This window comes from Dreissena polymorpha, chromosome 6, assembly GCF_020536995.1.
Source record: "Dreissena polymorpha isolate Duluth1 chromosome 6, UMN_Dpol_1.0, whole genome shotgun sequence".
Taxonomy (NCBI): Eukaryota; Metazoa; Mollusca; class Bivalvia; order Myida; family Dreissenidae; genus Dreissena; species Dreissena polymorpha.
The window spans coordinates 48,140,612-48,159,539 of NC_068360.1; the positions used below are offsets into that span (position 1 = coordinate 48,140,612).

The following is an 18,928-nucleotide window of genomic DNA, read 5'->3' on the forward strand; positions in this document are numbered from 1 at the left end:
GGATAGAAAAATAAAATAAAAATCATGGGTCACCAGTGTTGTTCATTTTTTATTCGCACATGAACAACAAGCATATTTCAGCACAATAACAATTCACCAATAAGGTAATAACATAACAAGAGTGCCATGATGGCCCTGAATCGCTCACCTGACTAACCAAAAACAATCCCAACCCAGATTTCATCAAGATAAACATTCTGACCAAATTTCATAAAGATTTGATGAAAACTGTGACCTCTATTGTCTACACAAGGTTTTTCTATTATTTGGCCTAGTGACCTAGTTTTTGACCCCAGATGACAAAAATACAATCCCAACCCATATTTCTTCAAGACAAACATTCTGACCAAATTTCATGAAAATTGGATGAAAACTGTGACCTCTATTGTTTACAAAAGGTGTTTCTATTACTTGACCTAGTGACCTAGTTTTTGACCCAAGATGACCCAAATACAATCCCATCACAGATTTCATCAAGATAAACATTCAGCCCAAATTTCATAAAGGTTGGATGAAAACTGCGACCTCTATTGTCTAAACAAGGTTTTTCTATTATTTGACCTAGTTTTTGACCTAGTGACCTAGTTTTTGACCTCAGATGATCCAAATACAATCCCTACCCAGATTCCATCAAGATAAACTTTCTGATCAAATTTCATAAAGGTTGGATGAAAACTGCGACCTCTATTGTCTACACAAGGTTTTTCTATTATTTGACCTAGTGACCTAGTTTTTGACCTCAGATGACCCAAATACAATCCCAACTCAGATTTCATCAAGATAAACATTCTGACCAAATTTGATTAAGATTGGATGAAAACTGCGACCTCTATAGTCTACACAAGTTTTTTCAATTATTTGACCTAGTTTTTGACGTAGTGACCTAGTTTTTGACCCCAAATGACCCAAATACAATCCCAACCCAGATTTCATCAAGATAAACATTCTGACCAAATTTCATAAAGATTGGATGAAAACTGTCTACACAAGCAAATTGTTGACAGACAAACACACGCACGCACATACGGACGCCGAACATCACACGGTCACATAAGCTCACCATGTCACTTCGTGACAGGTGAGCTAAAAAATAGAGTAAATTAACGAGAAAAGTGTTGAAAACAACCTCTATTTCTCACAAAATATGTAATACTGATTTAATTTGACTACAAATTATTTTTTTAACATGAATCCGTTGATTCATGTTTTTTATCAATTTTTAAACATAAACAAAAACAACAGAATTTCACATTTTTAAATAAATAAAATGCATCAAAGTCATTTTTATTTTAACATGACTTCCTCTTCCTAGATTTTTTCCAAATTTACCTTAATGTTTAATGAGTTATGACTTAATACAAATATAAAAAGAAAACAATAGGTCACCAGGGTCGTTTGTTAACAAATGCAGTTTAACTGCAAGTATTAAAATACAATTTAAAAACACAGTGAAAACCATGTACATGGTGCAGGTCAAAACACATACTATTACATGTATTGCTACAGTATGCCAATGAAAAAGTAGATTTAAATGTAAACGAAAACACAAATTATGTGTAGCAATATGAGTAAAAGAATAATAATACAGTAAATAACTGAAAACAAGATGTATACAATATATTAAAGAGGCCGTCCAACAGATTTAGGCATTTAGTGAAATTTGTCATTAAATACTTAAAATGCTTTATATTGGTAAATTTAAACATTTGAACTAAAAATCTCCAGTAAAAAAACAAGAATACAATTTAAAAAAAAGGAAAAAAAGTAACACTCAACAGGGCTCGAACTACTGACCCCTGGATTCCTGGAGTAAAAAGCCTCCCACCTAGACCACTCCACTATCCACGCTCATGTTTTCATCGGATGTATTTTTTAGCTATAAAAGCAATCCTCGCAGTTTCCCAAAATATCGTTTCGCGTCGATACGACCCTTTATCTGTTGGACGGCCACATATCAAAGATATTTAATTTTCATTGACAAATGCTGTCAATTTTTTTACCTTGCGTTCATTTTAAGCATGTTTTGTTGTTCTTTCGTTCAAACATTGTTTACATTTCTTTTTCATCCGATTCTCCGAAATATTTTGCACTTATTTCGCAACCCGTGTTTCATTAAAAAAGTATTTGCGTGAAACTAAACTGCCGAGTACCTCTGAAAACTGAATGTGTAGTTACTTCCTATGATATTCATAGCTTATTGTACATTTGCAGTTTCATGCAACAAAATCAGTGATCACGCATCAGGGCTTTTTTTCCTGTTTTTGTGAAGGGGCCTTCGCCTCCCACCCCCCATTTTGTGAAAACATGAGTCGTGAACTGTTCAAAATTGTGAAAAAAATGAGTTGCGAACTTGTTATAATTTGAGTCACAAACTTTCTATAATTGTAAAAATTTGAGTCGCGAACTTCTTAAAATTGTGAAAATTTTAGTCACGAATTTACCAAACAGCTATTCTCACAGAAGGAAAAAAAGCCCTTATCACGGTGCCTTATATACCACTTGACTTTTAAAGATCTGTGTTGGGAGAATAAAGCACGACCCAGTTAACATTTTTAATGATGAGTTTTTAAATAGTTCACCATTTTTAATGGGATAAAGTGGACAGCCCGCTCATTCGAGAGTTTTTTATAGGTATCATTATCTTTTTAAACAAATAAGTATTTTTTCAGTAAAGTGCAACCGCGCGTTTGTAATATGAAGTCCCCACACTGATCCGACATTTTTCTAACCCTTCAAACGCGCGGTTGACTTGACTAAAAAAATACTTCTTTGTTTAAAAAGATCATTATACCTATAGAAAACTCTCATGAATAAGCGGGCTCTCCACTTTATCCCATTAAAAATGGTGAAATATTTAAAAATAGATCCTAAAAAATGTTAACTGGCTCACGTTTTATTCTCCCAACACAGATATAAAAAAAGTCACGTGGTATAGGCACCGTGCTTATGCCTAATAAAAAAAGGATAGTCTTTCTTTTTTTTCCATTTGTGAACATGTGAACAAGTTTCGTTATGCAACTCTAAAGAATAGCTCATATACCATTTATCCACAATTACAAGTTATAATATTTATTATCAATATGTACCTCTATAATAATCCCAGGCGCAAACTTTCTACTCATTTTAAGTGCTACATCACTTAAGTCCTAATTCCACCTTGTTCTACTAGTCTCATGACATTTAAATATCACTTTTACCAGTTCATTATGCCATCATGCAAATTTCCCTATCAGTTGATAATCACTTGAATTTGCAAACAGAACAACAAGACTAAGTGATTCAAAAAGGATAAAATAAACCAAAGTTATGTCATAAACTAATAAAAGTTTGATTCCCTTAAAGGTATAGTGATTTCTTTGACATCTTGAACACCTTTTAACGTGTCTTAGAAGCAATAATGCCATTCAGCCTGAAATTTTACTAACACATTTTATTGACATTTTATTATTGACATTTTTAATGTTTACATTTTTGTTTTTGCATAATTATTTAAATACACGATTAACAGCCTGTAAAGTTCAAAAGCAGAGTTTATGACTATAATTATATACTTTATAACCTTAGGAATCAAGTGGAAAATGTGCCCTAACAATTTGGAACTTTAAATTCCATGTTTACAGTTCACTTATCAGTAGGTATAGCTACCCCTTTAGAATGTGTTATAGGTGCTCACAGGATAAGACATTCAATGAACACTAATAAATAATCGGACCTGGCACCCTGGGTACTTATCATGGCCTCAGAATAACTGGGTTGTCTAGGTAGAAGTATTCACAAATCTATGAAACCACTTGTTGTGAGATTAAACATTTGATTGGTTGCTGATCTAATTATCATACTTGTTTAAATAAATACACCCATTTGTGTGTGGCCCTGTTGTATCCGCTATTTTTCTACCAGATGCACTTAAAGTTTTGCAATAATCCCATGAAACATAATGTGACTATGAAGTCCAAAGTTGGTCAACATAATGGTACAATGAAGTCCAAAGTAGGTAAACATAATGTGACAATGAAGTCCAAAGTAGGTTAACATAATGTGACAATGAATTCCAAAGTCAGTTAACATAATGTGACAATATATTTCAAGGTAGGTTAACATAATGTGTCAATGAAGTCAAAACTTGATCAACATAATGTGACAATGAAGTCCAAAGTAGGTCAACATAATGGGACAATGAAATCCAAAGAAGGTCAACATAATTGGCCAATAACGTCCAAACTAGGTCAACATAATGTGTAAATGAAGTCCAAAGTATATCAACATGATGTGACAATGAATTCCAAAGAAGGTCAACATATTTTGTCAATGAAGTCCAAAGTAGGTCAACATAATGTGACAATGAAGTCACAAGAAGGTCAACATAATGTGACAATGAAGTCCAAAGTATGTCAACATAATGTGACTATGAATTCCAAAGTAGGTCAACATAATGTGTCAATGAAGTCCAAACTAGATCAACATCATGTGACAATGATGTCCAAAGTAGGTCAACATAATTGGAAAATGAAGTCCAAAGTAGGTCAACATAATGTGATGATGAAGTCCAAAGTATGTCAACATAATGTGACAATTAATTCCAAAGTAGGTCAACATAATGTGTCAATGAAGTCCAAACTAGATTAACATAATGTGACAATTAGGTCCAAAGTAGGTCAACATAATGTGACAATGAAGTCCAAAGTATGTCAACATATTGTGTCAATGAAGTCCAAAGTAGGTCAACATAATAGGCCAATGAAGTCCAAAGTAGGTAAACATAATGTGACAATGAAGTCCAAAGGAGGTCAAGGTCAAGGTGTAAGTGGGGATAGATGATATGAGTGGTTATGAGTGGATTGGGGATGACCAATGATACAAGTTGACTTGAGATGATGCATGCTATGAGTCTAGTAAGTTAATCAAGTACAAGTGCTGGGATAAGGCAGTCACTGTACCTTAAGACCAAAAATAGCTAAAACCACTTAACCTGTTGCAGGCAAAAAGACTAAATGACAGTCAGGAAAATCCAGTACTTAAGCTTCCTACATGAAGAAATAAAAAAAGAGTGAGCATAAAAACACAATCCAGAATATGGTAACAAAATTATGTTTAAAATCATAATATGTTAATAAATGTCCACCCACTTGAGTGAAACTGTTGTATTCCTTTAACATTTCCTTAACACATACGATAGTTCAACACTCAATCATCAAAATACTGACCCCCTAAAGGCTCAAAATAATAAATACCATTAATGATTGACAAATAATACTCGAAATCATCACATTAATGTATTGTACAGAGTAACTTGGCAGACAAACATGAATAAAGCAGTTTTTATGCCGTTGAGTTGCTATTTTTCTTCATGTTGTCCAGAATATGTTTTTTATACTCACTGTAAAGTTACTAGCAATTAGCAGTTATCATTCTTCATCTCCCAATTACTTAACTTTTATTGCGACATTAATGATGTGTCAATTCACCACTTAATTTGTTTATCTTAAATAAATTGCCTTTGAGCAATGAACCACAATTTGTGCAAAACATTTTACATGAATTTGCTCATTTCCTAATTATAATGCATGAAATTAAATTTCAAAAGACTGTGTGCTTATAATGCTAATTTACATATCATAACATTGTAGCAGAAACAGAGCAATGACCTTGATATATAACTTAAAATTGTCTTAAACAACCTTGAACTTATATTACAAGTATCACTGAAAATGACCTTGAACTTATATACATGGAGAATCACTTAAAATGAGTAGACATCTTACACAAAGTTTCAACTAGATATTTTCAACAGACATTTTTTGTTTTAATTTTTTATGCACAGATTTTGACCCCTTTGACCTTGAACTTAGGGTCCGCGTTTAGGTTTCGAAATCTGAGTTTAGGTTTAGGAAAAGCATTTTTGGGGGGCATATGTCTTCCGATGGAGACAGCTCTTGTTCTTAAATCTGTTACACTGTTGCTTTATTTATTGACTTAAGCTGACATGCATCCACACAGTGAGTGCATGACCAAAACTTTTTGATCGTAGCCATTAGCGTTCTTGAGTTATCATCTGGAAACAATTTTACTGTTTCGGGTCACCATGACCTTGACCTTTGACCTAGTGACCTGAAAATCAATATGGGTCATCTGCGAGTCATGATCAATGTACCTATTAAGTTTCATGATCCTAGGCGTAAGCGTTCTTGAGTTATCATCCGGAAACCATTTAATTATTTCGGGTCACCGTGACCTAAATCTTTGACCTAGTGACCTCAAAATCAATAGGGGTCATCTGCGAGTCATGATCAATCTACCCATGAAGTTTCAAGATCCTAGGCATATGTGTTCTTGAATTATCATCGGGAAACCATTTTACTATTTCGGGTCGCTGTGACCTTGACCTTTGACCTTGTGACCTGAAAATCAATAGGGGTCATCGGCCAGTCATGATCAATCTACCTATCAAGTTTCATGATCCTAGGCCTAAGAGTTTTTGAGTTATCATCCGGAAACCATTTTACTATTTTGGGTCACCGTGACCTTGACCTTTGACCTAGTGACCTCAAAATCAATTAGGGGTCATCTGCGAGTCATGATCAATGTACCTATGAAGTTTCATGATCCTAGGCCCAAGCGTTCTTGAGTTATCATCCGGAAACCACCTGGTGGACGGACCAACAGACCGGCAGACCGACATGTGCAAAGCAATATACCCCCTCTTCTTCGAAGGGGGGCATAATAAAAGCCGACAGACCGACAGACCGACAGACCGACATGTGCAAAGCAATATACCCCCTCTTCTTCGAAAGAGGGCATAATAAAAGCTTGTTAGTGTTCTATGGCATTAGCATGCTTTTGCAGTCACTATTTTTGATATTCAGAATGTTTATTAACTACATTTTGTCCATATATGATATGCTAAAGGCATGACATTTGAAAACGTATATAAAATGTAAATTACTAAACAAGAAAGCTAAACATACCTTTCCTAAAATCACCATGTCTGCTGGTCTCTTATGTTTGTGTCAGTATGAATTTATTCCAATCTGAAATCAACAAAATTGCAGCATGAATATATGCATCACGGAAAGAATATAATACAGAACACTCCAACCATTCATGAAAATATAGTCCATAGGAATTATTTAAGTATACTACAATTAAAGGGACTTGTTCACAGATTTTTATAAACAAAAACTGATAAAAATATAACATAAACAAGAGCCTCGCATAACAGGTGCCAATGCTCGGCTGCGGGTGAATTTTTTTTATAAATGAAAGCTTGTCAGATTTTTTTTTTTTAAGGGGTCACAGTGACCTTGACCTTTGACCTTATGACCCAAAAATAGGTGTGGCGTGTAGAACTCATCAAGGTGCATCTACATATGAAATTTCAAAGTTGTAGGTGGAAGCACTTTGATTTTAGAGCAAAATGTGCAAGTTTTAGCACGACGCCGGCAGATGGCACTATGAGCTGGCTATGACAATACCTCGGGTTTTCTCCGAAAAAAGCCGAGCTTTAAACTATAAGGTTGAGAATAATCTTTATGAGTTCAATATACAGACAAAAGACTTGAAAGAAAAGTAGCTGTCTTTTATAGGTTTCAAACAGGACATCTGAAAATTTAATTCTAAAACGCTTCAACTAGCTTATTAAGGCTTTGCAGTGTTAATCGTATTTTAAACCATCTTTAACTTTTATATTTAATTAATGAAAAGAAAAAAGGATGCTTACCAGTAATGTTTTTCCTCTTTTTTGTCAATTGATTATTATCCATCAATGAAAAAGGATTTTTCATATTTTATAATTATTTGTAAACCTTTATTGTTATTTTGTAATTAACCTTAAATTTAAACAGATTTTCAAAAGTTTGTATCGACCAGTATGGAGAGGCAGGGTGGTGGAAACAAAAAGAGACAACACACATCACTCTGATATTTGCACTAGATCTCTCTCTCTCTCTCTCTGAGTTAACTGTTTTTTGCTATCATGCACTAGATCTCTCCCTATAAGTTAACTGTTTACTTGCTATCTTGCACTAGATCTCTCCATATAAGTTAACTGTTTACCTGCTATCTTGCACTATATCTCCCCATATGAGTTAACTGTTTACCTGCTATCTTGCACTAGTTCTCCTTATGAGTTAACTGTTTACCTGCTATCTTGCACTAGATCTCTCCCTATGAGTTAACTGTTTACCTGCTTTATTGCACTAGATCTCTCCCTATGAGTTAACTGTTTTTTGGCTATCTTGAACTAGATCTCTCCATATGAGTTAACTGTTTACTTGCTATCTTGCAATAGATCTCTCCATATGAGTTAACTGTTTACCTGCTATCTTGCACTATATCTCTCCCTATGAGTTAACTGTTTACCTGCTTTATTGCACTAGATCTTTCCCTATGAGTTAACTGTTTACTTGCTATCTTGCACTAGATCTCTCCCTATGAGTTAACTGTGTACCTGCTATCTTGCACTAGATCTCTTACTGTGAGTTAACTGTTTACCTGCTTTATTGCACTAGATCTCTCCCAATGAGTTAACTGTTGTTTTTTTTGCTTTCTTGAACTAGATCTCTCCATATGAGTTTACTGTTTACTTGCTATCTTGCACTAGATCTTTCCCTATGAGTTAACTGTTTACCTGGTATCTTGCACTAGATCTCTCTATATGAGTAAACTGTTCACCTGCTTTATTGCAACTTGATCTCTCCCTATGAGTTAACTGTTTACCTGATATCTTGCACTAGATCACTCCCTATGAGTTAACTGTTTCAACCTGCTTTATTGCACTAGATCACTCCCTATTAGTTAACTGTTTGCCTGATATCTTGCACTATATCTCTCCCTATGAGTTAACTGTTTACTTGCCATCTTACACTAGATCTCTACCTGTGACTTAACTGTTTACCTACTTTATTGCACTAGATATCTCCCTATGAGTTAACTGTTTACTTGCTATCTTGCACTAGATCTCTCCCTATGATTAACTGTTTACTTGCCATCTTGCATTAGATATCTCCCTATGAGTTAACAGTTTACCTGCTTTATTGCACTAGATATCTCCCTATGAGTTAACTGTTTACCTGCAATCTTGCACTAGACATCTCCCTATGAGTTAACTGTTTACCTGCAATCTTGCACTAGATATCTCTCTATGAGTTAACTGTTTACCTGCAATCTTGCACTAGACATCTCCCTATGAGTTAACAGTTTACCTGAAATCTTGCACTAGATCTCTCCCTATGAGTTAACTGTTAACCTGATATCTTGCACTAGATCTCTCCATATAAGTTAACTGTTAACCTGATATCTTGCACTAGATCTCTTGCTATGAGTTAACTGTTAACCTGATATCTTACACTAGATCTCTCCCTATTAGTTAACTGTTTACCTGATATTTTACACTAGATTTCTCCCTATGAGTTAACTATTTACCTGATATCTTACACTAGATCTCTCCCTATGAGTTAACTGTTTACCCGATATCTTACACTAGATCTCTCCCTATGAGTTAACTGTTAACCTGATATCTTGCACTAGATCTCTCCCTATGAGTGAACTGATAACCTGTTATCTTGCACTAGATCACTCCCTATGAGTTTACAGTTTACCTGATATCTTACACTAGATCTCTCCCTATGAGTTAACTGTTTACCTGCTTTATTGCACTAGATCTCTCCCTATGAGTTAACTGTTTACTTGCTATCTTGCACTAGATCTCTTCCTATGACATAACTGTTTACCCGATATCTTGCACTAGATCTCTCCCTATGAGTTAACTGTTTACCATCCTAACACATTCATGCAATATTGTAGAAATGTACAATAAACCCAATATGGTACAAATGTGCAATAAACTGTTATCATAAACAGATTAAGATAATTACATGGAAATTAATGTAAATTAACCTAATTACTGAGCGTTTACTCACAACCTAGTGAAGTCAATTACTTTAGTTTACTGCTGTTTACGACTTCAATTTTTGTCACTTGCTATTGTTGCTTGTGTTTGTTTTTAACCCATTTATGCCTAGTGGACTATCCCATCCTTTAAAATTGGAACAATTTATTTCCAAAATTAGGGATGTCTAGTATACTTATTTCTATATTTAAAAATTTTCTTACAGAAATTTCTTGAAGCAAACAGCGCCGTCTCATCTGGGTCTAAGCTGTTTGCCAAGGCCTTTTTACTAGACGCTAGGCATATATGGGTTAAAAATATGCTGAATATGTCCATCATTCTGTCCGTAATAAAATGATTGTAAAAATTGTGTTTACTTATAACGTTTAAAGGAGTATATGGACAAATTTAGAACAAATCATAACAACAGACGTAAATGACTAGTAAAAATACATCATAGAGGTTAACAAACTTAATTGAACTTATGTGAGAAGACAGTATTTGATTTTGTGGTCAGTGTTATAAATATTAAGATGTACTGCCTGTAATGTTATAGTTATACTGTTTTTTAACAATTTTTTTTTTTATTTCATGGTTGGGTGTATCATAACGACAGGTTCGGTTCCATGCTTTTCATTTAACCCTTTACCACTTAGATACGTATGTTTACGCATTTGTAGTCCCTTAGAAAGTTTTATTTAATTAAAGACCTTTCTCAGTAGATTCAAATTTCAAAGGCTTCATTTCTGGTATTATGCTGTTTGCACTTAGCCATTTCTACTTTGCTCCTGAGTGGGAAAGGGTTAAATGTGTACTTGAACACATATATAAGCTGGACCATGCAGTCACTTTGACGACTGACTATGTGGTACCTTGTAAAGTAATCAAATTATGAAATTAATCATTTGTTCAACAATTAACAAATTATGATACATAACAGACCACTAATAATCAATTGTCATAAAACAAATTAACTTTCGTTTATTATTGGGAGTATTTTTTCAAATGGGTTGTACTATGTTCATAACCATTTTTAACAAAGTAAATGTTATTTGGACAACCCCCTCGAATTATTCACCACAGTTACCGGAGTTTTTCATGAAAACCGCATGATAATGCTTGCTATTTACATTTTCTTTCACAGGAAAATATGCCACAAAATGACTCTCTTTTTTTTATAATACCTTTCTTCCATATTATGTACAGACACATACAAAACCTGGTAATAACTCGCTTATCAACAGTATTTGCAGATTTAAATAACATTCTATTTTCTTAAAACAAAATTGCCTATTATACAGAACTTACAATACAGAGACAAAAGATTGCCTGAGGTATCCATGAATGGATTATCATAGTTTTCAATCGGTCCCTTATATATTTGAGGCATGATATAAGTCATACACAGGGGCAGAATTCAGACAATGGTGGCAGATATTGAATATCAGTAGCACTATAACGCTGTTTGACAAACAAACAAACAAACATGGTAAACTAAATGTGAAGTATAGAACTAAGACAGATTGAAGCCTCTAAACTAAGACCAGTCTACCTGTAAGAGTTAAAAATTGGTTTACCACATAATGAAATATTTCAAATTCCTTGTAATTTACTACACAATAAACACAATTAATGATTTTATATGTACAAGAGAGATATATCAATTGATATTTATGAAACAGAAAATAATATCTTTTAGAGTGCACATTATATCATTAGTCACACTTATTTGAATCTAAATTAGTAGGAAAGAAATCAAAACCCACCCTTTGCAAAAATGAAAAAAAAATGATTTTCTTCTTCAATTTCTAGCACAATAGTATAAGCAAAACGCCTAAGCACTTTCATCATTTAAATAAACTTTATCACACTCAATGGTGACTAGAATACTGACTTCTGTTGATAACATTCATAGTTTCACATACCAAATTTTGAAATTGATTTTAAACTAAGCAAGCTTGTCTAAGTTTTAGAATGGTTTGATCATGTTATCTTGTACTTGAGACAGATAACATGTATTACACCAAACAATTTTATCAATACCGTGTAATACTTCAAACGATTTGACACCTTAAGGCTACACCCAGTTTCTTGTACAGTCTTGCGTGCAGTGCACAGCTTTTGTCACATTACACAGCTATTGTCACAGTACACAGCCATTGTCACAGTGCACAACTATTGTCACAGTGAACAGCCATTGTCATATCACAGGCTAATGTCATAGTGCCCAACTATTGTAACAGTGTACAGCTATTGTCACAGTGCACCGATATTTCAGGTCACACAGCCATTGTTACAGTGAACAGCTATTGCCACAGTACACAGCCATTGTAAGAGTGAACACCTATTGTCTCAGTGCACCACTATTGCCACAGTGCACAACTATTGTCAAAGTGCAAAGCCATTGTCACATTTCACAGCTATTATCACAGTGCACAGATTTTGTCACAGTTAACAGCCATCGTCATATTCAACAGATATCGTCACAGTACACAACTATTGTCACATTTCACAAATTTGGTCACAGTGCACAGCTTTTGTCACAGTGAACAGCCATTGCCACATTCCACACCTATTGTCACAGTGCACAGCCATTGTCACATCACACAGCTTTTGTTACAGTTAATGGCTTTTGTAACAGTAAAATGGCCAAAGTGCCTTTCTTAGTGTCACACTACACAGCTAGTGTAACAGTGCACAGCTATTGTCACAGTAAATGGCTATTGTCACAGTGCATTGCAGTAACCAAAATGCATTAATAGTGTCACACTATACAGCTTTTGTTTCAGTGAACAGCAATACACAAGGTGTACAGCTATTGACACAGTGCATAGTCATTGTCACAGTGTACAGCTATTGTAACACTGCAAATCAATTGTCACTTTGCACAACTATTGTTATACATTGTCACAGTACACAGCTTTTGCCACATTGCAAAGTAATTGTCACAGTGCACAGCTTTTTCACAGTACGCAGCCGTTGTCACAGTGCACAACAATTGTCACAGTACACAGCCATTGACACACTGCACAGCTATTGTCAAAGTGAACAGCTATTGTCATTATAGTGTACATCTATTGACACAGTGCACAGTTATTGTCACACTGCACATCTCAATTTCACAGTGCACAACCACATTGCATATAATATTTTACATCCCAAAATGAAACTAATCCCTAGAAATAAAGTAGGGATTATAAAATACTAAGTCTAATAAAATACTGTGGCAGTAAAGTCACATATTACTTATGATCCCTTAAAGTTGTAATTGGATGATGTCCCATTCCTCTATACACAAACAAAAAGTGACTTCACACCAACATGCTGAAAACTGCAAATTATCTCTTTGCGTGCAATTATATGATAAGTACTTTAAAACTTACCCTTCAGAACATCACAGACAAATATAAGTACACATTTTAAAATCTCCTAATAAGTATTCAATTTCCATTTTAAAACTGTAACACAGTCCTTTCAGGTAAATTATATTAGTCTCGGGTGTAATTACTTTCAAACAGCACACAGGTTGTTCAATGCGGAAGTCTCTAGGGAGTTTCGTCTAACATGTTATCATTAAGTACACAAAAGGTTTTGTCTATTTTCTGCATCGAAGATAAAGAATTATGCAAACATTTCATTACCATACGGGCCACAATCTTACCCATATAATCCACTATGCTTATTTTCTAGGAAGTGTATGTGTAATTTAGTGGCAAAATGTGCACTGAGAAATAAATATTATTATGGCATGTTCCAAGTGAATAACATAGTAAATATGCATTATGCCTTACACACAGTGGCAAAATGATTGTGCACTGTGAATAATACATCCAGTGCCGGATAATAGCATCGTGGAGGCCCATAGGCAGTGAGACGTTTGGGGCCCAAGCCCTTAGTCGGCTAGTGCCTACTAGAACGCCAGTGAGTGCACAGTCGTTTTCACTTGTTTAGATTAGCCTATCACTGCCAAGGCTGGAAAGACAGAGAATGTTACAATGTCACAACTTTACATTGGTATAAGATAATTGATTTTGTCAACTTGTTGTCAAGTCATTAGATTTATGAGGCTCAGTATAATTATAAGTAGGTACAAACAAGAGCACCGCATAACGGGTGCCACGCCAGGTTTTTTTTTGGCCCGATTTTATAGCCGAAATTCGGCTATGTTCCCAATCCCAAAAAGTACACTTTTTTCCCAAAAGGTGGCAAAAAATTCCCAATTTCCAAAAAAAAAAAAAAAAAAATATTATTTTTTTTTAAAAAGAAGTGTCTTATGCGTATTTTATCTCAATTTTAATTCAATTACATCTAACAAAGCATTTTATGATTTTGTTCTTTTAATTTTAATGATAAGAAAGTGTTATATAAAATTTAGTATTTCCCTAATTAGTGGACTTTTCGTGTGGAAAAAAAAGGCTAAAGAATTAATTTTCCCAATTTCATGAAAATGCCGATAAAATTCCCAATTCCAAAGCCATGGGCTATCTTCCCAAAAAGTGGGAAAAAAAACCTGCACACTCGGCTGCGAAAGCTTGTCAGAATTTTCACCTAGTGACCCAAAATGGGTGTGGCCTGTAGAAGTCATCAAGGTGCATGTACATATGAAGTTTCAAAGTTGTAGGTTGACGCACTATGATGTTAGAAGCAAAGTTAATGTTTTATATTAGAGATCACAGTGACCTTGACCTTTGACCTAGTGACCCAAAAATGGGTGTGGCATGTAGAACTCATCAAGGTGCATCATCATCAGTACAGAATGATGAAGTTTCAAAGTTGTAGGTGGAAGCACTGTGATGTTAGAGGCAAAGTTAAAGCTTTATATTAGAGGTCACAGTGACCTTGACCTTTGACCTAGTGACCCAAGTCATCAAGGTGCATGTAGGTATGAAGTTTCAAAGTTGTAGGTGGAAGCACTATGATGTTAGAGGCAAAGTTCAAATTTTATATTAGAGGTCACAGTGACCTTGACCTTTGACCTAGTGACCCAAAAATGGGTGTGGTGTGTAAAACTCATCAAGGTGCATGTACATATGAAGTTACAAAGTTGTAGGTGGAAGCACTTTAATTTTAGAGCCAATGTTAAGGTTTTAGCATGACGCCGGACGGCGGACGACGAGGAGGCTATGACAATACCTCGGGTATTCTCCGAAAACAGCCCAGCTAAAAATAATATGTCACTGTCTCACTGGGCCCCTAAAAGTCGAAGGGCCCAAAGGCATTTGCCTACTCTGCCTAACCGGTAATCCAGGACTGATTACATTTAAGTGACAAAACAAGCTCTAAATATAATTCATGATAAAGATCATGGAACTATGTTATTAACACACACATATAGCACATTTTGTACCTACAATATAGTTCACAGTTGATCAACCTGTCAACTGATGGTAACACCCTCATGATTCATTTCAAACAGCGTTTCTGAGGATTTACATGTGCAATAACACTATGCTTGATAGGTTTTATATGATAAACGATCTGTGAAACAAGACTTGTAAGTGCTTTTAAACTCCCGACATAAAAAGCCCTATATATGGACAGAATGACAATAAGCTTTCAGTTTGTCACACAGGTTTCACTTTACAATACCTTTGAAATGTAGATACAGAGTGAGACAACTGTCAATATTATGAGAAAAAAAATCATGAATTTGCATTGGATGTGCATCATTTTATCAGTTCATTTAAATTCGAGAGATAAGATTTATTTGACAGTCATAATTAAGTCAAGTTTCATGAAGATTGGACATAAAATATGACTTCTAGAGTGCTATAAAGCATTTTCTTTAATATGACCTATAGACCTACTTTTGACCTCACATGACACAGTTTTGAACTCCGCCAAGATATCATTGGGGAGAAATGTAACACTATATTTACCTCACTAGAATTTCTAAGCACATGTTGTTAACACTTAATATATAATAGTTACCTCACTAGAATATGCTCATGTAGGTAACACTATAGTTTATACCTCACAAAAATTAAATGCACACATCGGTAGCACTATAGTTTGTAACCATATCTAACATAAACATAATTAAACCCCTTTATTTAATTGTTGGTCTAAAATGATGACTACAGGTAAGAAGAAATTCAGAACAGCCAAAAGATGGCTTCCTCAGGTATATTCAACTGAATAATTTATAAGTTGTCCGTCACAATCAATTTTCTTGCAAGCATGTGGTATTGTTTACAGCAATTTTAAGTTAGTATTGATTCAAGCATGGAACAGATGGGTAGCTATAGCAATAGGCTTCAGGGAAATCATAAATACATAAATGACTGTCTTCATCTATAATCTTGTATTATAGTTCATCAGTTTCATTAATACAGAATTTCAGCAATATGCAGAAATTCATGAAACAAAATTACCATTCCAGGAGCAGCCAGACACAAATTTCATTACGAAATTAAATTACATGTATATGAAATGCACTATGTACTGAAATAAATTCTTAGTTTGAAACTAATCAGCTTTCATTTCAAGATTGTGGTCTTAAAATCATCAAACAAGGAAACTTAATGAAACATTACCCATAATAGTATCTTCTAGGCTATTTTGAGAAATCCCTAATAATCAGTACACAATTTAATGGTCTCACACACCAAGAATTTAAGACAGCTTATATGACATGGAATTCAATACATGTCACTTTATCACCATCACTGACTCACCACAGATGGGTCACTCCACTGGGGCAGATGTCTAACAGCAACAGTACCTCAATATTATCTTGCATGAAAGAAAATATTTAAAATACAGCTACACTATTTGGTGCTTTTTTGCCTCATTCTAGTCTCCCATAATCTGATGCATATTCGTTTTTTCAGGCCTGAATTTACTTACAGGTAGCTACTATAAGAACATTATATTTATTTAACTCTTTCAGTGCGGGAACCGAATTTTGAAGGCCTTTGAAAACAGTTTGGATCCAGATGAGGCGCCACAGAATGTGGCGACTCATCTGGATCCAAACTGTTTGCTATTCGGATAGTATTCTTTGAACAAAATTGAAGAAAATGCTATATTTAGAAATTGAGCAGACAACATTTTAGCAGACGACAAATTATTTCCCAGCATGCGAAGGGTTAATCATTGACTCATAAGCGCATCATTCAAACATGTGTGCCTTTGATTTCCCCCTCAGGTGTGTATTTGCATTGGCTGTTTAAGTAAGAGAAAGGATTAATTTGGCAGGAATTTTTATGTACTTCAGCAAAAAATGGCAGGGGAGTCAATTATTACTAGCGCAGGGATGTTCATATGTAAGCGACTACATGTATGTGTATAATTATGGTTTATATAATGTATGTGTATAATTTAATTATTAATTATTAATTATTGTTTATATATCTTTGCATAGCAATGTGTGGTGTTCATAAAATCATTTAATATATATTCCCCTAAAACATGTATTGTCATCAATAAATAAAAAATACTAAAAAATAAGTAAAAAATAAGATCTATAATCAAAGACGGGTTTACAAGTTTCAGAACTTTTGAGTAACTTTAGTTCAATAGGATACTGATCTTGTGTTAAGTTTATTGTCAAGACAGAATTGTTTAGATGCTTATCTTGCCTGCATTTAATGTCTTTTTTATTTCCAGACAGGAAATATCTTTTCAAACTGAGTCATATGAAAAGATCAGCATAGCAAATCTTTAATGATTCAAGTAAAAGACACTATCGAATATTCTACACTTATGATCCATTCTCATGTATTTATGATATAAACAAAATACCTGTCAGCCATTAATATACACTTGAACACTTTGACCAATCTGTCATCGAAAGGAGCAGATATGACAAACTGTTAAATCAATTTATACAATTAAGGAAGTGTAAAGATGATCAGATTATTTGAATGCTCAGATTATGAAAGAAAACGCATTGCGGAAGATATGAATAGTAGTTCTAAAAATTATTGTGAAATTCTGAACAAAAGAAAAAAAATTATAATTTAATTTTCTTGTATTTGATTTAAAAATTGTCTGCAGCAATAACCTAAATTGCAAATGAATCTAGTGTTAAAATTTAGGAATTGAAATCTATAGCTTATTTAGTTACTCTTGAGTCAAACTAGTACTTGGTGTCTTAAAAGATGCCCTAGAGGACGCTTAGAGAGTGGGGATTGAAACTGTGGGACCTCCTGATTGCAATGCAGACATCCAAGCCAATTGGAAACCTGACCTTTTAAGTGTTCTCAACTCAATTTAACAACAAAAGGCAGTAAACCAGAAAACACCCTGAAGTGATTTGGTAATTATAATATCAAGCTGCTCAAGCATTTGTGCAGTTTCAGTCACCCTGTGGCTCATGCGTTAACCCTTTCCTACTTAGAAGCAAAGTGAAAATGGCTATGTGCAAACAGCATAAAACCAGAACAGCCTGCGAGTAACTCGCAGTCTGTTCAGGTTTTATGCTGCTTGCTGCTCATCAGTGTCTTAGGGTTGGAACTGCAACCTTTAAAACATTGATCTAGTAAGAACGGCCTTTGTTTAAATTTAATTTCCTAAGGGACTACAAATGCGTCAAAATACGTATCTAAGTGGTAATGGGTTAAAGGGACTTGTTGACAGATTGGGGCATTTTTTAAGAGTGTCAGTAAATACCTAATGAATTTCTCGATTTAATCTGTAGAGCTCCATTATAATAACGGGAATATATTTAAAGAAAGAATGTAATTTTTCGTCCAGCTGGCTTTAGATTAAGTCTATTACCTAAATCACTTAGCCAATTCCACAATGTTGTATATTGTCAGACATGTTATACATGCTATGATACAAGATCCATGTTGAAAAGTTTATATAACAAAAACAACAGATTCATACCCAATTATTCATTGACATTTCACATTTTGCAACGCTTAATAATCTTATATTTTTCAAATGATGATAATTGAAAAGTTTACACACGAGAAAAATTTATAAAAATGGACAGCTATACGGTATTGTACACCAGGTGTCTGTTACAATTTACATAATTTTTATGTCTGTAAACATTAAAGAACAATAAATGTCAACTAGAGTAAAAATATA

At 34.3% G+C, this 18,928-nt stretch overlaps 1 protein-coding gene across 6 annotated transcripts in view; it reads right to left on the reverse strand.

The window, feature by feature from the left end:
- LOC127833513 (myosin-VIIa-like) overlaps positions 1-18,928 on the reverse strand; it is a 111,853-nt gene that overhangs the window by 92,320 nt on the left and 605 nt on the right. For 4 of the 6 annotated variants that reach the window (XM_052358806.1, XM_052358805.1, XM_052358801.1 and 1 more), the window contains exon 2: positions 6,966-7,028. In XM_052358806.1, coding sequence (XP_052214766.1) covers positions 6,966-6,983 — 18 coding nt within the window. In that variant the 5' untranslated portion in view covers positions 6,984-7,028. Of the gene's footprint in view, positions 1-6,965; positions 7,029-13,132; positions 13,152-13,269; positions 13,418-18,928 lie in introns of those variants that run through there. The other 2 variants (XM_052358802.1, XM_052358803.1) reach the window with 2 other exon arrangements.